Raw genomic sequence first — 22,443 nt, 5'->3', positions numbered from 1 at the left:
GAAATTCACATGTGTGTTTCTTACAGACTTAATATCTATCTTCTTTTTTCCAACTCGTTACTCAGGGTGAATGTGGACTTCCAGAAGCAGACTGTAGATCCCATGCAAGTCTCGTTCAACACCTTGGACAGACCTCGGACAGTTGCTGATCTCCTCCTGACAGTTGATGTCACTGAGGTGAGAGTGCCACTGGGTCCCTAGAGCGCTTCCCACCCCCACATCTGTAGAAACTGGTTATGAAGCAGGTTCATGTGTGTGCACCTGTGCGCTGACTGGTGCATGCGGTCGAATATGAATGACTGTGCTTGTGAAATTAGAATGTGGACAAAATGGAAGGCAAGAAGTTATTCTTGAATAAAAGTTAATTTTTAGAATGTCGAGGTTTAAATAATGCTAAACTAGCCCACTGTGGTGGTACACACCTTTAATCCCAGTACTTAGGTGGCAGAGGCAGGTTGCTGTGAAGGCTAGCTTGGTCTTTAGAGAGAGTTCTAAGCAAGCCAGAGCTACACACTGAGACCCTACCTCAACAACAACCGCAACAAACAAAAACCCTAAACATTGGACAAGATAAAACTTAAAAAATTAGTTGACATGATACATGCTGCATAATTGTTTGCATCAACAAAACTAGTATTGAAAGTATTATTTGGGTATGTTTTTTATTTCTTTAAAATAAAATGCCTTGCATTGAGCTGGGGGATGAATCTCAGAAGTGAAACTCCTGTCTAGTATATATGAGGTCCTGGGTTTAAACTCAAGCACAAAAAAATAAGCAAGTATGTACTCTTTCCAGTAAATCTACAGCTGTACTTCTTTGGGAAATCTCATGTAGAAATCTGGAATCCAAACAGGTGGGAACTGGTGACTGTGGCCCTTGTGGCCTGAGGCAGCCATGGGGAAGCTGTCCCAGGGGTGGGGGTCTTAATGCAGTGTTGGGTTTCTCTCCAGACTCACATGCTGTTCTTATTCATGGACTCAGCAGCTCAGAGGGCACCAGAGTCTCTGTGGTATTGACTTATCTGGGCTAAATCCAGACCTCTCAAAGCCTTCAGGACTTGGACCTGCTGAGTCCACCTCCGAGGACAGGGCATGGTGCATACACTTGTTGCTCTTGATCGCAAGAAGCCCCTCCTTCCTTCATCAAGACTGTTGGAAACCTGTGAGCACAGGTGGATGCAGGGAGGAGCCTGCTCAAAGGGCTGTGCAGACCCACTTGGAGCCTATATCTGTGCATCCTCTTCCCTTCCAGGTGGTAGAAGTCGGGCACTTCTGGGGGTACAGGATTGATGAAAGGAATGCAGAGCTTCTGAAAAAACTGACTGCTGAGATAAACCGGCTAGAACTAGTCCCTCTGCCTGTCCACCCACATCCAGACTTGGTCTGCCTGGCACCTTTTACTGACCACAACAAGAACTACTACTTTAGAGCTCAAATCCTTTATGTTTCTGGACATTCTGCTGAGGTATGTTTTTCTGTTAACAGATCACTGAGCAAGTAAGGAAATATGCCTAGAAATTTATAGAAAATCTTGGGACTGGAGAGATGGCTTAGTGGTTAAGAGCACTAGCTGCTCTTCCAGAGGACCCAGGTTCAATTTCCAGTACTCATATGGAGGCTAACAACCTGGGGATCTAATACCCTCTTCTGGCCTTCATGGGCACTGCATACATGTAGCGCACACACATATTAAAAGTATAAAATCTTTCGTTGTTAAAGGTAGGAATGAAATGACATAAATTAACAGTCGGATGCAGTGTTTCACACCTTTAAATCCGACACTTGGGAGGTAGAGGCAGGCCTCTGTGAATTCAAGGCCAGTCTGATCTACATAGTGTGTTCCGAAATAGTCAAGGCTATATACATAGAGATACCGTCTCTTAAAAAAGCAAATAAAGAATGGGGCTGAAAAGCACCATCTGTGCAGCTGCAGGAGCAGCGAAGGCCACTGCGTTCCCACTGTCCAAAGAGAGCCAGGTTGAGATCCTCTCTGCAGAGTCTGAGTATTTGTTTTCTTTGTCTTATAGGTGTTCTTTGTAGACTACGGGAATAGGTCTCATGTCGACCTAGATCTGCTGAGGGAGATCCCCTGCCAGTTTCTGGAGCTTCCATTTCAGGTAAGGTAGAGAAGACTCTGTGGAGTGAGTGGTGAATACCAGAAGAAAATTTGCCAGAGGTCACCTTGGCCGTCACAGCTGACGTCCATAACAGAGAAGGACTGGTTACACTAGCCAAACTTGGCGTCTCCTCTTAAAAATTACAGTGCCAGAGTATTGCTGCCAGTATTAGCCCTGGAGGAAATCAGAATGTACAGAGGCTCTGACTTTGAGCAAGAGAAACTTTATAATCAGTGGTGTCGTCTTAGTCACTGTTCCACTGCTGTGAGACCATGACCAAGGCCGCTGTTATAAAAGAAATCATGCAATTGGGGGCTTGTTGACAGTTTCAGAGGCACGGTCCATTGTCATCATGGTAGAGAGTGTGGTGGCAGGCAGATTGGAGTCATAGCTGAGAGTTATATCCTGATTTGCAAACAGAGACAGACAGAACCTGGCATGGGGTTTTGAAACCATACTTCCTAGAAATCTTTCTACTCCTCTCAAAAAGTTCCACTCCCTGATGACTAAGCATTCAAACTATGAACCTACGGGGGACCATTTGTACTCAAACCACTGCTGGTGTCTTCTGGTGCTGTTTGCTCAGGCTCTGTTGGCTCTGGGTGTAGTAGTTTGGGGACTGGTCTCACATGCTCTTTTCCCAGCAAGAACACACTCAAATTTATTTAAACTAATGCTACGGATAAAAATGTAGCCAGGCAAGGTGGCGGTGGTGGTGCGCGACCTTAATCCCAGCACTTGGGAGGCAGAGGCAGGTGGATCTCTGTGGGTTCAAGGCCAGCCTGGTCTGGCCTATAGCACGAGTTCCAGGACAGTCAGACAGAGAAACCCTGTCTCAAAAAAAAAAAAAAAAAAAAAGAAAAGAAAGAAAAGTGAAGCCAGCTTGGTGTGCTGACACATACACAATCCTAGTACTAGAGCAGCAGAGGCAAGCGGATCTCTGTGAATTCATTATAGCCTGGTCTACATACTGTGTCCCAAGCTAGCCATAGTGAGACTCTCTCCACAATAAATTTAAAAAAAAAAAAATGAAGCCGTCACGTTTACTTAGTGGGAACCCTCAGTCCTCGTAGTTTTCAGACTGTTCTTGGGATGACTAACAGTCACATTTCTGTAGACTCTAGTGCTTGCATTCTGTTCACTTGTAAAACTTCTCTCTGTTCTATAGGCTTTGGAATTCAAAATCTGCAAAATGCGGCCGTCAGCAAAGTCTCTGATCTGTGGAGAGCACTGGAGTGGTGGGGCCAATGGGCGCTTCACTTCCCTGGTCAGCGGCTGTCCTCTCCTGGTGAAGGTGTTCTCCGTTGTGCACAGTGTCCTGCATGTGGACGTGTACCGGTACTCGGGCGCCCAGGATGCTGTCAACATCAGGGACGTTCTCATCAGGGAGGGCCACGCTGAGCTCGCAGAGGAGTCCTATGAGTCAAAAGTATGCATCTTTTTTGGCTTTTCGAGACAGGGTTTCTCTGTAGTTTGGGGAGCCTGTCCTGGAGCTTTCTCTGTAGACTGGGCTGGCCTTAAACTCACAGAGAGCACTGCCTCCCGAGTGCTGGGATTAAAGGCGCATGCCACTACGGTGGGGTTCTTCTTTGTGAGAGCACAAGTGCATGCTGGGAGGCTGGGCAGGTTGGGAGGGAGGGAATGGGATGCTTTCTTCTTGTCAGCTAGCACTGAGGAATAGAGTAGGTCATGATGGAGGTGTTGATTGTTGAGTTTTTGGAGTCATCTAAAGCAGGAGTTCTCAGCCTTCCTAACTTTGTGAACTTTTAATGTCATTTGTCATATGGTGACCCCAGCCATAAAATTATTTTTATTGTTACTTCATAACTGTAATTTTGCTATTGTTATGGATCACAATGTAAATATTTGATAAGTGACCCCAAAGGGGTCAAGACCCACTGTTCTAAGTGTCTTCTTCATTTCCTAAGGACTGTGCTATGCTGGATGCATGCTATTCTGGGCAGCTTCCTAATCAATTATTTTCTTTTAGAAGTGGAAATTAATTTGAAACTATTCTATATTTGAGATTTATTTTTTAAATGGAATCTAAAAATTATTTCCATAATGCAAGTAGTCAGTGAGCATCTCATGTATATTAACCATTTCAAATTTTCTTTTAACTTCTTTTTAAGATTTTTATTTACAAATCTTCAAAAATTGCAATATAATTACATCATTTCTTTCCTTCTCCTTGGAGTTCCTCCCCTACTTCCCCCTCCCTCCCTTTCGAATTCATAGCCTCTATCTCTGCTATTGTTACATATATAGTAAGTGTGTCCACATGTAAATACAACCCGCTGAGTCCATGTAGTGTTGCTTGTGTGCGTGTATGTTTGCAGGGCTAGCTGCTTAGCATTAGATGGTCAGTTAGGGGCTCATCCCCATGAAGACTAATTTTCCCTCTGGAGTCAATGATTTCCTATCGCTCTTCCTCTGGAGGTGGGGCCCTGTGAGGTTCCCCTTTCCAAGGTAGCATGTCTATCGGTGTGGCTATCACTCAGGTCTTCAGGCTGCTCAAGCAGTTGTATTGTTGAGGTTTTATGGTTGTAGCTTCCCTCTTGTTTCTAGAGTGGCTACCTTGAAGCATATTACAGGCCCTCTGGCTCTTACAGTCTTTCCACCCCAGCTCCCACAATGGTCCCCGAGCCTTAGGTGTGGGTCTTGTGTTATAGACATAGCAGTTGGGGCTGAGGAGTTGTCCTCTGCATTTATCCAGTTGTGGCTTTCTAAAATGATCTCTGTCTGCTGCAAAAGGTGCTTTGCTAATGAGGTGTGAGAGCTATAATTATCTGTAGGCATAAGTATTAGAATGAATTTAGGGGATATACCAGTTTTATACAGTGGCATATGGTGTTCCTTGTGACTTGGGTCTGGAAACCTGACTGGCTGGTGAGGAAATGAGAAAAGAACAGATGCATATGCACAGAAAAGTGGTGGTCAGGTGGCTGTGCCCACTGTGGCGGAGTGGCCCCAACTATCACAGCAACAACCGGGACCCCCAGCACCTGTTTTTTTTCAACCTGGATGGAGGTGGGTGGTCCTTGAACTTCCCACAGGGCAGGGAACCCTGATTGCTCTTCAGGCTGACAAGGGAGGGGGACTTGATTGGGGGAGGGGGAGGGAAATGGGAGGCGGTGGCAGGGAGGAGGCAGAAATCTTTAATAAATAAATAAAAATAAATAAATAAATAAAATAAAAAAGATTTCTCTGTAGCTTTGGAGCCTGTTCTGGAACTCAGTCTGTAGACCAGGTTGGCCTCGAGCTCACAGAAATCCATCTGCCTTTGCCTCCAGAGTGCTTGGATTAAAGGTGTGCACCACCACCTGGCCCTCAGCACTTTTGTTAAGTACAGCACTTTGGGGAGGAGTTAAGAGTCTCGGTAGGAGGTCTGTAGGTGAGAGGTCTCAGGCTGCAAATGTCCCAGGAAGAGGAAAGTGCACTTGTCAATCCTTTGTATGCACTAGGGACTTGGAGCAGAAGAAGACTTTGCCAGTTTTCACTGGTCTCAGGCCATGCCCATGTCAACAATATGCATTCACTCAGGACTTCATCTGCTCTTTACTCAAGACATCCTCTACTGCCCACAGTGGCAGGAGTCGGTTCTTGTGTTTGTTTGTTTGTTGGGTTTTGTTTTGTTTCGAGATAGAGTTTCTCTGTAGCTTTGGAGCCTGCAACTCTCTCTAGCCTTGAACTCAGAGAGATCCACCTGCCTCCTTCTCCCAAGTGCTGGGGTTAAAGGCGTGTGCCACCACCGCCAGGCTAGGAGTAGGTTCTTCTCTGATCCATGACCTCAGTAGCCACAGGAACTTACTTGGATAAGTTTCTAGTACCAGGCATAAGTTCCTTCCTGTTGAGTGGGCCTCAAGTCCAATTAACTACTGATTGCCAATTACCACTAAGATGTGGGTGCCACTATTGCTCCTTTAGGAATGTCCTGCTGTGCTGGTCATTGTGTCTCACAGGCGTCACAGCTGGGCAGAACTAGTGATTGCTTTTCTACCTTGGCAGCTTGTATGGCACCTTCTGGGACTATGAAAGCTGCTCCTCCAGGAGGAGAAGTTCAGGTCAGATCCAGTTCAATTCACCTGAGTCCCGTGTCTGAAGTACCTGGTGTCTTCAGCAGTGACACTTACCTTCAACTTCTGGGAGGCAACCAAAGCCAACAGCAATAGCTTATATTGTTTTGGGAGTCTCTTGGACTCCTTTGATCAAAAACTCTGAGATTTCTTATACCTGGGACTGAGGTTTTCATTAGTCAGTAGCTCTTGAAGGGGGCATTCCCACTCCAGCATAGGGAAGTAAATTGTCTGTAAATAAAGCACACAATAAAAAGTAAAAGAATCTGTAAACTGGGCCCGTGAAACAGGCCTCAAATCCCAGCTCTCAAGAGATAAAGACAGAAGGATCAGAAGTTCAAGGCCATCCTCAACTATATAGTCAAGTTTGAGGCTACCTTGGGCTATAGGAGATCATGTCTTTAAAAAAAATTATTCTATGCATATGGATGTTTCACCTGCATGTGTGTCTGTATCTCATACATGCCTGGTGTCCACAGAGCCCCTCGGACTGGAGTGACAGATGGCTGTGAGCTGCTTTGAGGGTGCTGGGACTTGAACTCAGGTCCTCTGTAATAACAGCTGGTATCTTAACTACTGAGCCATCTCTCCAGCCCATAAATAAATCACTCTTATTAGGTAGCTGCTTTTAATGTGTGTTCTTTTCTGAAAACTGGTTGATCCTCTAAAATTCTATCATGTTAGAAATGTAGTTAAAGTCTTTATTTTTGTTTGAATTTAAAAATGAACTTGATAAAAATTATTTCCCTGTATATTCATGGCATTCAAATTAGAATAAGATTATATCTATATGAAATTCATTCTTTTCCTTCAATTTTGCCTTTAATAAAATAAACATTTCTTGTTCCATTCAGCAAAGCTATGAAGTCCTCAAGAGTTTCTTTGCTAAGTCAGTGGAAACCATGCCAGATGCTTCTATGTCCTCTCCTATGAAGGATGACGAGAAGCATCTCATCCGGATTCTGTTGGAGAGCTTTGCTTCCAATCGGCTGGGTGCTCCAAACTGCAAGGTGATTCGTAGGACCTATTTAAAATGTGCTCTTAAAACTTATTCATTCTGCATTATTTGCCAAGGGTTGGGCTATACCTATGATGGGTTTTCTTTCTTCCTGTTGTATTTTATTTCATTTTTTATTTTGTTTTTGAGACGAAGTTTCTCTGTTTAGCTTTGGAGCCTGTACTGGAACTTATTTTGTACACCAGCCTGGCCTTGAACTCACAGGGATCTGCCTGCCTCCTGAATGCTGGGATTAAATGTGTGCGCCACCACTGCCAGGCTATTTTAATTTTTAATTACATTTTTTGGGGTCTCTTTGTATGTATTTGTGGGGTCATACATGTGGCATGGTGTGCCTGTGGAAGTCAGAGGACAGCCCGTGGAATTGGTTCTTTCATTCCACCATGTGGGGTGTGGGGATTGAACTCAGGTCCTTAGGCTTGGCAGCAAATGTCTTTACCCACTGGACAACTCCCAGCCTTGCTTTTTACTCTTTGAGACAGGGTTTCACTATGTATCCCAGGCTGCTTTGCAGTGGTGATCATCTGGCCTCAGTGTCTGAGTGCTGCATCTATCATAAGCTTGTGCCACGACACCTCATTCTCCTTATTTGGTTTTTACCTTTGTTATCGTTGTTGTTGTTTGTGTGTGAGAGTCAGTTCTGTCTTCCATGTGGGTGCTGGGACTCGAACTCAGGTCCTTTAGCTTGGCAGCAGGTACCCTCACCTGCTGAGCAGTGCGAGTCCGCTGCTCTTTCCATGATCTGAATGCTTTGGGTTTCCCCAGCGGGACCTGTATTCCCCAGCGGGATCTGTGTTCCTAAGAAAGATCTCTCCAACCCCTCCTCCTCTTCTTCCTTTTGTCGTCTTCTTCCTGCTCCTCTTCTTCTTTCCCTTTTTCCTCTTTTCTTCCTTTCCTTTCTTCCTCTTCTCCTCCTCCTCCCTTTTTCTTTTTGGTCTTTTGCAGTGCTAGAGAAGCATTCTGCCTCTGAGCCTGTTTCCCCAATGCAAATTACTTTTTCCCTTCTTTCTTCTGAGGGAGTTATGTCAGCTAGCTCAAGTGGGCCTGAACTCATAATCCTCCTGCCTCAGTTTTCTTAGTGCTGAAAAGGATTGGTTTGTTCCACCAGATCCTAATCTTGTTAAGTATGAACCAACTTGGGGACTGCCACCATTTATATTTAGTGGCTTATTGTTTGATGGTAACATATATTTTGTATGTGCAGGCTGTTCTCCATGGGCCCTTTAACCCTTATGAGCTGAAATGCCATAGTCTGACCAGAATATCCAAATTCAGGTATGACTTAAATTAATTTTCCTATGAAATATTTTTATTTCCTTATCTGTAGACCTCATCAGGAACGAATTTGACTTTGTATATAAGCTGCAAGAGTGTTTTAGCGCATCCCTGATGTCCCTCCTCTATCAGATCTGAGACATTCTTTCCCTTGACAATGGAAACAGCTCGACAGTGGAGTTCTGAGTTTCTTCTATTCTGGTCATAGCTGTCACTCAGCAGGTGCCAGGACTGTTGAGTTTCTGGAAGCATTTTTATCTGGGAAACAGTGGTGAATAAAATTCAGTTGTCATCTTCAATAATCCTGTGGATTGAGTGGTGACAGAAAACTGGTGGCAGTGTGGGGCCACAGGGGCCTGGCTACCCTTTGAAGGCCACTTGAGGTTTTCCAGAACTTCCTGAATCTCAAAGACTGCAAGGTGTTGCTATGATGTAGTGTAGGGGAGAGGGTGAGGGTTGAGGGGTGGTCCTAGTGACAGTGTGTAGACCTAAATTTGAGAGTTTGTATCTGTGAGAACTTTGGGTAAATTAAGTACAACCAGAGAATTGGGTGGAGGGAGAAGGGAGTGCAGACTTGCTGACAGATAGCAAGTTTCATAAGTCTCTTTTCAGATGTATCGGAACAAAGTTGAAAAGCTTAAACGTACATTTTCTAAGGACCGCTCTGGGCAACACTAGCTCCTCTAGGCGCTTCTGAGGACTGGCAGTAGGTTCAGGTGCGCAGGCCCTGTCTCCAGAAGGCCTCGTGCACAGTGAAGGCTGGGACGTACTCTAAATTCTTGGCAAGAGCAGGCCTGTGAGCCTGGTCCCTAGTGTAACCTGAAGCGGAGAAGAGGTGTGGACACCGGCAGCTTCACGAGCACTTTCAGAAATGGGACAAAGTTAAAGGCAGTGCTGACAGACAAGAAGCTTGATATCTCTACTCAGAGGAAGTGGGGTGGTGGGGCAGATGGTGGGCCACACCATGCCCACTCTGCCGGAAGGCAGGCAGTAACTTCTGTGGCTACTGATGGAACAAGGGAACAAAAAGAGATTTGAGAACTCGGGTATGGGTGGTACCTAGAGGAAGGGGAGAACTGGCACAAGGGAGGGGCCCAGGACCTGTGCATGTGGCATTTTGCCTGTGCAATCATCTTTTGAGGTTCACTTATAGGCTGGCATGTCCCACCACCTGGCCAGTGGGGCAACAGCTTGTGCCCTGCTGCTTCTTCCCAGATGTGTGTGGATCGAGAAGGAGAGCATCAACTCTGTCGTCATCAGTGACAGCCCTGCTGACCTGCACCAGAGGATGCTGGTTGCGGCCTCACTCTCCGTTAATGAGACTGGTAACAGATGACTTCCGCTGTCCGTGTGCTCTCTCCTGTCCTTGGCTTCATTACTTGGGGCAGTATAACCTGTAATTAGTGGGTGAATTATGCTTATGTATTACACTGTTCAGATATTTTCTAAGAAAAAGGTTTTGTTTTACTTGCTTGTGTCTATAAGTGTGTGTATTATACATATACACAGGAGCCCATAGAAGTCAGAAGAGGCTTCGGATCCCCATCTTGTAGGTGCTGGGAATTGAACCTGGGTCCTCTGCCGAGCTAAGCACTCTGAACCACTGAGCCATATCTCTAACCTCCATTAAACTATCTTCTGAGTGCAATGGCTAATGCAAATTTAATAAATGAAATATTTCTACTTTTTATTTTATAGAAGGATGTGGGAATTAAATGATTCTTGTTCCTCCATGTTTTTCTACAGAGTTCTTGGCTGTTGAAAATCCTGATAAGATAGCCTCACAAGAGAATAAAGAAAGCAGTAACTAAATGAGTTACTCTTTTCAGGGATAAATACCTAAGCATGGCCACGAGTTTATCTGTAGGAGGCAAAGGCAGGGCATATGTTCCTTGGAGGGGACCCAGGTGGCCAGACTCAACAGAAGAGGAGCCAGCTGGATTAGGAGGGGTCAGCAGGGCTCTCCCCGTCACACCCTAAGCCGTGTGTGATGCAGGTCTGACGCTGGCTGTCTGCTGTATGGCAGGGTCTACCATGCTCCTGAGAGAAACGTCCCTGATGCCTCACATCCCAGGCCTCCCAGCGCTCCTCAGCATGCTGTTCGCGCCAGTGATGGAGTTAAGGTAGGTGTGGACCTCAGTTGGGTCTGTGTGCAGCTTTCACAGCCAGAGTCTAGGCGGGACAAAGAAAATGACAGAATCTGCGGAGGAATTGGTTTGCAACCCATCTTGTATTGGTTCAGTTTTCTCTGCTTCCGCATGATTCTGTCTTGCTATTGTTTATGACCCTTGACTTCGGAGAGTTTGACTTCTTAAGTTTTAGTTTTGTGGTGATACCAAAGTAACACTTGTTTAGGCTCTCTGGTTAGTGATGCCAGCAAGCTCCAGGCTGCTGTTGTAGCATGATGGCCAACATGTCTGTATGCTGTGATATTCAGAAGGCTGAGTGTAAACAATGCATTTTCCACTTGGGGTATTTTTGGCTTGCATGTTGTTGTGGCTTGAGTCTTGGATGGCACTGTCCTGGGCGACTGTGGAGCCTTTGGGACTTGAGGCCTAGATCACTGGAGCCAGGCGTGGGAAGACATAGCAGCTTCTAGTTCTTGCCTGCTTCCTCTGCTTCTAGTTCCTGCCTGCTACAGTGTGAACCAGCAGCTGTCACTCTACCCTGTTCCTACCACAGTTGACTGAACCCCCAGACCGAACAAGAGTAAACGCCAGCACTCAGGCTGCTCCTGTCGGGTGTTATCACTGTGATGGTCCTCTGGAAGGAGAAGGACATCTTGTGTTTTGACTTCTGTAAAGAGCAGCTCAGACGCTTGTCAGAGTGCAGGCAGCATTCCAGGGAACTTAAATCAGACAAAAGAAATATGACATGGAGTTAGAAATTGAATAGTAGATAAAAGTGGCATCCTGTTGTCTACGAGTGCCAGTGAGGAATCCTGTGAGCCTCTCTTCCCGTGGGAACGAGGGAGTAAAGAAGTGAACCACTAATTGGATCATAGCTCTTGTGCAGATATCCAACACGGATTCCCCACAGACTTCAGTCCAGAGCCCTGAGATGAGAAAGTCACTCTGCTGCTTCATACATTCTCTGTGGGAGGGAGAAACAGAGTTAACTTTGGTCGCTGTCTTAGTCAGGGTTGTGATTGCTGTGAGGAAACACCATGACCAAAGTAACTTGGGAAGGAAACGGTTTATTCTGCTTATGCTTCACAGTTCACAGGAAGTCAGGGCAGGACCCTGGAGGCAGGAGCTGATGCAAGGCCATGCAGGGTGCTGCTTACCTGCTTGCTTCCTATGGCTTGCTCAGCCTGCTTCTTATGGAACCCATGACCACCCGCCCAGGGATGGCCCCACCCACAATGGGCTGAGCTCTTCTCCGTTGATCTCTAATTGAGAAAATGCCCTACAGCTGGATCTTAGGGAGGCGGTTTTCTCAGCTGAGGTCCCTCCTTTTGGATGACACTAACACTACCCAGGACAATCACTATGGCAATATGCCTGAGAAAAGCAACTTAGGATAAAAGGTTTGTGTCCGTTCACAGTGTCGTAGGCTTCAGCACACACGCATGTGACTGTGGTCTGGGGCCTATAGGAAGGCAGAAAATTAGGATGGGACATGTGGCGGAACAAAGCCACCCAAGGCAGTAGGTAGGGAGAGAGAGAGAAGGGGCCAGGGTCTCGGTTCTCTCCAAGATTTCTCCTAGACCCCGCCTCCTCCCAAAGGACCACAGGCAGCAGACTAAAACTTTACAGTGCTCTTTGGGGAGGATCTGAGACTCAGATCACACTGCACTGCTTGCTTGCATTCCTTTACCTATTAAGACATAAATGAAGCAGAACCCAGGTGTGGTGACACGTGCCTGTAAAGCATAGGGTTGAGAGTGGGTGGGGAATGATGGGCTGTAAGTTAAAGGCTGGATGTGGGCTGCTGGGCCAGACCGTCTCAAAAACAAAAAAGAAGATGAGCTGAAATGTATGTGTTCTACATGAGAACAACAGGTGAGGGGCCATGATGATCTAATAAAACGTGTTTCTTATCTCTGTTCTAAAAAGGTTTTAAATTGAAATAATGATAAATTACATTAATAATATAGAAGATTTTAGAGAAACATTTTATTGCATTTAAGAAAATATTTTAGATTTATTTATTTTATATTATGTGTATAAGTGTTTTGCATGCATGTTCATGTATGTACACATGTATGTATACCGTATGCGTTCCTGGTGCCAGGCAAGGTCAGAATAAGGGGGATTTAAGATTCCCCAGGAACCAGAGTTACTGATTGTTTGACGTCACCATGTGAGCGATAGGAACAGACCCCAGGTCTTCCGCAAGAGCAGTTGATGGTCTTAACTGCTGCGCCATCTCTCCAGCCCATCTTCTATTTATATATATATTTACATATTTTTGCATGTGTTTGCCACAGTGTGCATGTGGAGGTCAGTGGAGAATTTGCAGGAGTTTGTTTTTGCCCCTGGGATTGAATCGGGTTGTTGGGTTTGGCAGCAGGTGCCTTATTCCGAGTCTCCTGCTGGACCTAAGAAACACTTCTGATGGCTTTACAATGGGATTAACTCAAAACCCAGGCTCTAAGTCTGAACTCTTGTTTTTAGCGTCTACGGTTACTTATACACAGGATCTCCTTTTGCTTTTATTGGCTGATGATGGAGATGTCTCATTTGTTACAAAGAGAATTAAAAACCCAGCGTTAAGTACTGGAGAGATCACTTAGAGAGTAAGAGCACTGACTGCTCTTCCAGAGGTTCCCAGCACTCACATGGCAGCTCACAGCCATCTGTTACTCCAGCACCTTCTTCTGACTTCTGAGGGCACTAAACATGAATGTGGTATACATAATTCATGCAGACAAAACACCCATACACATAAAATTTTGAAAATGTGTATAAGTAACCCAACCTTGTGTTAATGCGCATATTTAACTGATCATCCCTTAGTGATATTTAGTCTGTGTTTCTGTGTAAAAACTGAGGAGTCACATGATTTAATTACAGTGCTAGGAGACACCAGGTCACTTGAGCAGTCACATGTCCAACCTTGGAACAGTGGCCTAGCTGAACTCCTCTAAATGCCTTTCAGAGTTGACCGTGATGGCAAATGCTATACTGGGGTCCTTTGTGGTTTGGGATGGAATTCAACTACGGAGGCCCCTATACTGCCAGAACACGACATTGAGCTGGCCTTTGACGTGTGCTTCAACGTGGAGGACATTGTTGAGGTACGTGTGGCATAGTCATGGATAGCAATTCTCTGCTGCTTGCTTTTGCACCCATGTGACTTAGCATCTGCCACACTGCTTTACTAGATGTGCTTGCCTGCTTCCCACGTGGGCTGTACCAGTGCATGCGGCTTCTTGATGCCCTCCGGGCTCTCATTTGCATAGACTCTGTGGTCCCCCTCCTGCTAGTACACACAGGGAGATAAAGAAACAAGCCCTGGCACCTGGCCTTGGTGCTGCAGGCTGGGTGCTGGTTTCCTGGAGAGCAGCTATCAGGCTCTGTGGCAGCTTTTAGAGTATGCCCAGCAAGTGGGTAGATGCCAATGAAAAAATGTTTGTTTTTCTTTTTTTGTTTCATATTTCCTTATTCTAGTAATTCATGTCTTTTTGCATTTTACAAAATACCTGAAAACTGACCCTTCTCTAAAATTCATGAAGAAATGCCACTGCAGAGTGCCTTTCCTTCTCACAAGTGCCCGGTGTAGCTGAGGGCAGGGAAGGAAGGAAGGAGCTGCTGACTCATGCCACTCAAAAGCTGAAAGATGTAAAAAATGTGTGTCCTCAGAGAGCCTATGTGAGTGTCAGCAGCTTCATTCATAACTGCTGCTGTTAGTGATGTCTTTTGACAGGGGAATGTATAAGCAAGCTGTGGTAATACAACAGAGCAGTATTTGACAGTAAAAAGAAATGAGTGATTCATATAAGAGTATGAATAAAATCCTACAAGCATTTACTACAGCAATTAGGGGTGCATCTGTGTGGACCTGCTAGGAAGACATCTGTACAAGAAGCAGATGCGTAGTTGCTAGGAGATAGGGAAGTGAATAAATGCACTGGGAGCATCTAGGATCTTGAAGACAAAAGGGATGAAGGTAGAGGACACGGCTGTGCACTTGCCCACCTCTAGGTGTCTCCAGATAGTGGGCTTTTATTGTATGACACACACCCAACACGGGATATCAGGGCTCCCAGCATGGGATGCGTCTGTGGAAAGGAACAGCAGGCGTAGCTGTGGCAAATGTCACACGTACTTATATTGAAGGAGTAAAGAGAAAAGGAGCTTGGGGAAGAAAGAGAGGAAAAGGAGGCTCTATTTGAACACTACCCTGTAATTGGTAGCTTTGGGGGTTAGGGAGGCACAAACCAGCGGGTCTGAAGGTGTTTTCCATATTATTGGGGTGACAATATAAGGGAATGGATTTGGGGACCATGGTTGTTACTAAACGGAAATTAAAAGTGAGTAAGAAAGGCCAGTGTGACTTCTGGGGTACTGGATTAGAACCAGAGACACCAGAGTGGATTCAAGGTTAGCTAGTGCTGTAGGGCAGCTGGGTGGAGAAACAGTTAGAGGTCAGTGTGTGATGTCCAGCTCTGGGAGCATAGCTGACACTCAGCGTCTGGTTTCTAATGGGATTACCCGGTTGGATTTCTCCTTGAAGAAACTTCTTTCTCTAAGAAGGGAGCAGGAAATGTCGGTGCCCAGAGCATCTTATAGCCCAGGAAGGAAGCACATGAAGCACACAGGGTAGGACATCCAAGGATAGAGGAGCCAGCGAGAGGGCAGAACAGTGTTGAGCAACACAGTACATGTATTGAATTATAACCTGGAATATAAAATAGCCACATGTCTAGTTAGAGAAATAGACAATTGGGAGAAAAATAGTTAGCTCTTATAAAGTTACTGGGAGTTGAGGTGGGCCATGTGGATCTCTAAGGACAGGCAAGCCTGATGAGCCTACACCAGAGAAGACATGGGAAGTTGAGAGTGGTTCTTGGGCCTGGGTCCTGGAGACGAAATGGGATGCTAATAGAAAATGGGTCCAATCTACATCCATGGCTGGCATCTCAGCTGTGACAAATGTGAGAGAGGCTGGATATGAGCTGATGGGTCCTGTCTGTTCTCTGCTGTTATTTCTGTCATTTTGCCAATCCTCTAAACTTGACTGATGTGAGTCGAAGAACACAGCTTTGAATGTTGTGACCTGTTTACTGTGGGATGAAATACAGCTGTATGTAGCCACATAGTCTGTCACTGTTCCTTTACAGATTAACATTCTCAGGGCTGCTATCAACAAGCTAGTATGTGATGGGCCAAATGGATCCAAGTATCTTGGGCCTGAAAGAATTGCACAGTTACAGGAGAATGCACGTCAGAAACTTCTAGGGTAAGTTATGTGGTACCATACTGGTAAGGTATGCTAGGCAGTATACAGCCTGTGTGTGTGTATGTGTGTTGTTTTGTTGTTTGGATGTTTCAAGTTATTTAGGAGATATGACAGACTTAAGTGGGATTCCAGTGCTGAGGCACCTCTGGAGGTACTGGGTGTCATGTCTGTGGGTCGGGGACTCAGACAAGGCAGAATAATCATCATCCATGTGACCTTTAAGGAAATCATGGTAAAGAAATTATTTTATGTAGCAGGGCAGGACACAGGGACCACAGAGTGGTGCGATATCCCCATCACTAGGTAAAGATTGGGGCCCAGGGGAGAGAAGTGGAGTCTGTGCCTTGGAGACTAGGTGGTCCTTTGACCAATCCTCCCTTGTACCTTTCATCTCTCACTAGCAGCTCCATTCACAACCAGAGTTCAGAGGTCAAGGGGTGTGTATTAGCGCCCTCAATGGGTTACCTCTGCCTCCCAAGTGCTGGGATTATAGGAATGTGCCACCGTACCATCTGGTTTTTGTATTCTCTTTCTCCCTCCCTCTCTCTCCCTACTGCTGAGTGTGTGTATGTCAAGCTTGAGTTGAGGTTTTATATACATAAATTACTTATAAATATATGCCCATGGGGCCAGCATCCAGGTCATGAACAATGAGTATTGGTAATCTCCTGTGGCTTCGTTATGGCACTGTTAACCACACACAACATGCAGCCTCAGTCTCTGTGAGTTCATATATGAGCTTTGTCATGTTGATAAGAGGATGTCCTCCTCCTTCTCTGGTTCTTACACTCTTTCCACCTCTTCTTCTGAGGGGATTGATCCCTGAGCTCTGAAGGGAGGGATTTGATGGAGACATCCCATTTAGGACTGAAGGTCTCTCTCCTTCTCTGTGTAGTGCCTGGCATAGGTCTCTGTATTTGTTCATCTGCTGCAGGAGGAAGCTTCTCTGATGATGGCTGAGCAAGGCACTGATCTATGAGTATAGTGAAGTCATTTTACCACTACATCCCCCCATTTTTAGGCCAGTGTTACTTGGTTTTCCCCTAGGTCCTTGGGTTATCTAGTCTCCAGTTCTTGGTCACCTAAGCAGTGTCAGATAGGGGTTACACCTTATGGCATAGGCTTAAGTCAGATAAGTTATTGGTTGGTTCCTCCCACAAGCTTTGTAACACCATTGCCCTAGCACATCTTGCAGGCAGGACACCACGGTAGATTAAGCGTTTGTGACTGGTTTGTGTTGTTACTCCTTTGATAGTGTGCGAAGTACCTTTCTGTATCAAAGATGCTGGAACACAGGGTGAAGGCTTCATGTAGGCACCAGCTCAACAGCTCCATGTTCAGTCCAGATGTTGTGTTCAGCAATGGAGTCTTGTTGTCAGATTGTGGAGAGCAACCTATAGTCTTGGCAACAGTCTGGATTGTTTGGGGACTCCCATGGGGCCCCTTTGGCCAACAGCTCAATTAGATGTAACCCCATTCTGGTACTGGAAACTTCATTGTGTGACAGAGGTGACCAGTTGGGATTCTGTCTCCCCCATTATTTGGTGATTTTATTCAGATCGGCTTCATATATGTACATATTGTAAGAAGTGTCTACTAAATTAGGTTTCCATACTATCAAATGCTCCTTGATTTAGCTGTCTTTCCATATTCCCTGCCCCTCCCTACTTGATCCTCCTATTCTGGCTCCCCCTTCCAACCATTTATCTATCTATCTATCTATCTATCTATCTATCTATCTATCTCCCTTTCCTAACAAGATGTGTCTGTCCCCTCCAGTCCCAGACTCTCTACCTTTCCTCTGTAGTTCTGTGGATTGTTACTTTGTTATTGTACCTAGATGTAAGCAAGTGCGTACCATATTTATCTTTCTGGGTCTGGGATACTCAGGCTGATTTTTTTTTTCTACTTCCATCCACTTGCCTGCAGATTTCATGAGTCTCACTGTCTTGCTGTGGCTACCTAGTAAGTTTGAAACCAGCCGTCATTTGTCTTCCCATTCGTGTCCTTTGGCTGTGTCTACTGGCCAGAGTCTTTGCCTCCCATGGCCACATCGGCGTCAATGGTTAGTCAGTCTGCACAGAAAGCCTCACTAGAATGGGACAGTGTTCTAATGAATTTGGGAAATTGTCATTTGTGTGTGTGCGTTCAAGACAGGATTTCTCTGTGTAGCCCTGCCTGTCCTGGAACTCACTCTGTAGACCAGGCTGGCCTTGAACTCACAGAGATCCTAGTGCTGGGATTAATGGTACTCCACCACAACCTGACAGAAATTTGCCATGTTAGTAGAAAAGCAGGACTATTGGCTGGTCTTTCATTTCTTTCTTGTATGTGTGTGTTCATGTGCATGAGTGTGCTGTGGTGTGAGTGGGGCATGGTGTATGTGTGCACCGTGGTGTGCATATGGAGATCAGAGCATGGCCTCAAGTGTTGGTACTCATCTTCCATCTTATTCGAGGCAGAATCTCTTGTTGACCCTGCACATGCCAGGCTTGCGTGCTCAGTATAGGCCTGTTAGATTACAGACATGGGCCCATTACATGCAGCTTTATGTGTGTCCAGAGGATTTCAAATCCAGTTTGCATGCTTGCATGGCAAGTGCTTTATCCACTGAGGCATCTTCCCTGTCCCTCTTTCCTCTCCTAACTCTGCTTTAGTTTTTAGTAAGCAAATCCTGGGCTTTTGTATAATTATTTTTAAGTGTATTAGTTCCTTGATGATACTGTGAATAAAAGTTTTAATTATGATTTGTTCATTTCTTAAGAGTGATTACACGTGGATCTCTTGTGATCTTAACATGACTGGTTAGTTTTAGCAGGTTTGCAGGATTTTCTGTGTGCAAGTTCATTATCATTATTGTGAAATACCTCTTTTCGTCTCCAGCGTTAGGAGTGTTTTAAGGTCTATTTTGTCTGATGCTAATACAGCTACTCTTGCTCCCCTGGGCTGGTATTTTCATAGTGTAACTCTCTATTCTACTTGTAACCTAAAATTGCTTTTAAAAAACTTAATCTTTTTTTAACCAATTAAGTTTCCTCATTGACAGTTTGATAAAATGTATAGTATGTTCTGTTTACCCTCACACTTATACACCACTGCAGCCATGTTTCCCCACCCCACCCTGTAGCCCATATTTATGCCACTTTCTTTTGTGACCCAGTGATTTTAATCAGGGCTTTTTGTGTGACTACACATTTGGAACTGTCCGTTGGAGCCTGGTGGGCTCCCCATTGAGTACACAACTGAAAACAGCGCTGTCCTGGAGGGGTAGGGCCAGTGGCCCCTCCAAGATCACGCGAGATTGACTGTTGACAGCTTCATCTTGTGCAGGCCTGGTACAGTCAGCTGCCACTTCTGTGGGATCATGCTGGAGAGCTGTCATGCCCTGGAGATTTCACAGCTCTTCTCCCTGGTTTCCCACTGATACACTCTTTCTGTTCCCTCTTCCAAGTATTTTCTGAGCCTTAGAAGGTAGTGGTATAGATGTGGTGTTTCAGGAAGGGCACTCATCTCTACCTGTTTCTGCTCATGAGGGCATTACACTGCATACCTTTTTGTACACGTGCCCTGCACACGGTCTTTGAGCAGAGGCCCATTCGTCCAGCTACTGCTCTGCTCTCGTGATCATTTTTCTTCAGTCTTTTTCCCCACTCTCTTTCAGATTGTATCTTTTCACATCGTATTTGATCTTTCAAAAGTAACATCTGGGGAATTTCCATTTCAATTATTTTGCTTATTGCTTATAGAATTTCTATGTTTACATAGTTTTCCGTTTTAAGGTTGATGTATTTTTTTTCTCTGTATGGTTTCTATTGTATTGCCGTCATGCTTTAAGCCTTTCAGTGTAGTGTGCTGTAATTCTGGGTGTATATGTCATGCCTGCTTTGAAGTCTGTGTACTGATCCCTCATCTGCATCTGCTCACTAAGCCTCTGTCCCTGCTCCTTCTTCCTGAATAGAGTCACATGATCTTGTCTCCTGATTGGCATGTCTTATCATTTTTGTTGTTGAAAATTTGGAAATTTTAGGTAATATATATAATAATCTCCCTAAAGTCTATTGTGTTCTATTTCTTCATTTTTAAATGAACTATACATTAAAATATTATCATAACTATATACATTTTGAGACTTTGAAAGCCTATCACAGTTCTAATTTTGGGACATTTGTAGACTTTAAGCACACATACACATTTTTTAAAAAAGATCATCTGGCTATTTTTTCGTGCTAATGAATAATTAAAATAATTTGCTGGATGTGGTGGCACATATATAACCCCAGCTCGGGAGACTACTGAGGCAAGGGGATCAGAAGTTTGAAACCAGCTTGGACTAGATAGTGAATCTGAAACCATCCTTTAGCTACAAAGCAAAAGTAGCCAACAGTAAAACCTTTGATTTGCTTTTTAAAAATTGTAGCTTGTTCTGCCGGTTGAAGCCTCGAGAGAAGATTATTCCTAAATGGCACGAAAACCCCTATGAGTGGAACCAGGTATGTGGGCGCTGGATGCCTGGAGGAGCAGCTGCTGCTGGATGGGGGGAAAGTACCTGGAAGGGCATGGGCTCAGACCCAGGGCAAGAATCTCCAGGCAAAGTAGATGGCTAGACAGCTGTTTGAGTGCCGTGTCTGCTCAGCCGTTGGAGGAGGAAGCTTGGGAAGGGACCTGCAGCACTTGGTAATGTTGAAAGTCACTTTGTCATGCCTGCCATGCAGGGTGACATGGTGGCTGGGCGCCCTGTGTCTGCCAGACAGTTAGAGCAATGCATAGCAGGAGACTGGCTCAGAAACTGTGACACGCCTCCTGGTTCTGGGGACTGGACTTGTGAGCTGGTGTGCCCCAGGGTGGAATCTGGTGCCTCTGTGGGGATAACTGCCTTGCTGTGTGCTTCCGCGGCACAAAGACCCCAGAGAGCTCCGTGGTGTCTTTTACAAGGGTGCTGACCCCAGTGTCCTCTTCCTCTAGCCCTAGCCACTCTAGAGACCCCACCCCCTGGTCCTGTTACTCTAAAGACCAGCACCAGGGCACAAGTCGGCTATGCAGCAGGTGTGGCCCCTCATGTCCCTACCATCTCTGCAAGCTTTAGAAGGCGGAGTGAGTTGTTTGAGGCTGGGGAGCAGAAGGGAGTTGTCAGTTTCAGCCCTAGGGTCAGGGATGCCTCTGTGAGCTGGGCAGGGCTTTCCTTGTCCTTTGATCACTCTGTGCCCCTCAGTATGTTCTGTTTCTACCCTGAGATCAAGGTTTTCCCATTTTAATACATTCTGCCTCTCCATGTTCCTCTGAATGGCTTCTCTGTGGCTTCTTCAGGGCTATCACTGTGCCAGCCGCCATTCCAGACTTCTGTGTGCAGCCCCAAGTTTGTCAAGCAGGGTCCGTCAAGTTGGCACAATAATGGGAAACAATTGAAAGTAGAGTTGTATTTGAAAGTAGTGTGCTTGAGAAAATGTTTTTAAATAAGTATACCAGTCACTGCTCCCACATACACAGAGTGTATGGGAGATTTCTCAGTAAAGGTTTCCTATTTTACCCTATTATTAAACATCAGTTTAAAAATGTATGATCAGGGCCAAGGGCCAGCAAAATGGTTTAGCTTGATGACCCCTTGCAGCCACATGGTGGAAGGAGAGAACCAGCTGTCACAGGTCGTCCTCAGACCTCACACGTGCTGTGGCACATGCATGCATACCTGCGCATTTGTGCATGTATGCACATACACACACAAATAAATGAGATTTAAAACCCTTGCAGTGCCTATTCGAATGGATGATCAGTGTATGGGGTGAATTATGAAAATGAAGAAGCATCTGCAGATTGTTTTGTAAAATGGAAAAAACAGTTTTGTCTCACATGTCCACATCTGTGTGCACATAATTTTATGGATTTGGTGTCTAGGCAGATCTCTCCAAGAGCCTGACTTGGTTCTCTTCTCTGTCCTCCCAGGTGGATCCAAAGCTGGTCATGGAGCAGGCTGATAGGGAAGGCAGCCAAGGGAAGAACACTTTCCTGTACCAACTCCACAGGCCTGTCGTGCTCAGTCCCTGACTGGCTGGGGCCTGTGTGCCCTGTGGGCGGTGGCTGAGGTCAGCTAGAGGCTCCCCTGCAGCCCCCCCCCCCCCCCCCGCCCATTCTGCCCAGAGGTTTCTCCTTATCACCACTTTTGCTCAGAGTGGAGAGCAGGGTTTCTGTTTGGGTGGGGAAAATTGGAAAGTCTAGTCTTTTCTAGAATGGGGTCATGGTATTAAATACTCTGGAAAGCATAGTTCTGAAAGAAGATTTTGTTTTGTGAAAAAGCTGTATTTTGCTTAAAATGTATGCAGGTACTTCTGAGTAGCCAGTCCCAGGGAACAAGGTTCCAGATGTGCTTGTATGCCTGTCTGTCACAGGCTTAGCTTGGGGTGCTGGAGAGAGCTGGATTGATGGCTTAACTATGGGGCAGCACATGGACCCCCCCCACCCCCAAATACATGTAGATGTGCATGTGTGTGTGTGTGTCTAAAAACCATGTGGCATTTTCTGATTTTTTTTTCCTCATGAAAATATGTGGTTTTGGTAC

General features: G+C 45.5%; 1 protein-coding gene across 1 annotated transcript in view; it reads left to right on the top strand.

Annotated features, from left to right (window-relative positions):
- Nucleotides 1-21,932, top strand: part of Tdrd9 (tudor domain containing 9) — a 102,572-nt gene extending 80,640 nt beyond the window's left edge. The window contains exons 25-36 of the mRNA XM_041633413.1: nucleotides 66-177; nucleotides 1,253-1,465; nucleotides 2,028-2,117; nucleotides 3,286-3,546; nucleotides 7,048-7,203; nucleotides 8,416-8,486; nucleotides 9,702-9,811; nucleotides 10,513-10,609; nucleotides 13,590-13,728; nucleotides 15,775-15,893; nucleotides 20,311-20,383; nucleotides 21,831-21,932. Of these exons, the coding sequence (XP_041489347.1) occupies nucleotides 66-177; nucleotides 1,253-1,465; nucleotides 2,028-2,117; nucleotides 3,286-3,546; nucleotides 7,048-7,203; nucleotides 8,416-8,486; nucleotides 9,702-9,811; nucleotides 10,513-10,609; nucleotides 13,590-13,728; nucleotides 15,775-15,893; nucleotides 20,311-20,383; nucleotides 21,831-21,932 (1,543 nt within the window). The remainder of the gene's footprint in view (nucleotides 1-65; nucleotides 178-1,252; nucleotides 1,466-2,027; nucleotides 2,118-3,285; nucleotides 3,547-7,047; nucleotides 7,204-8,415; nucleotides 8,487-9,701; nucleotides 9,812-10,512; nucleotides 10,610-13,589; nucleotides 13,729-15,774; nucleotides 15,894-20,310; nucleotides 20,384-21,830) is intronic.
- Nucleotides 21,933-22,443: the final 511 nt, after the last annotated feature.

This window comes from Microtus oregoni, unplaced genomic scaffold, assembly GCF_018167655.1.
Source record: "Microtus oregoni isolate MIOR12 unplaced genomic scaffold, Mior012 000043F_ref0000047, whole genome shotgun sequence".
In the NCBI taxonomy this organism is placed as follows: Eukaryota; Metazoa; Chordata; class Mammalia; order Rodentia; family Cricetidae; genus Microtus; species Microtus oregoni.
The sequence above is the reverse complement of the archived record's forward strand: the minus strand, read 5'-3'. Positions and strand labels throughout refer to the sequence as shown.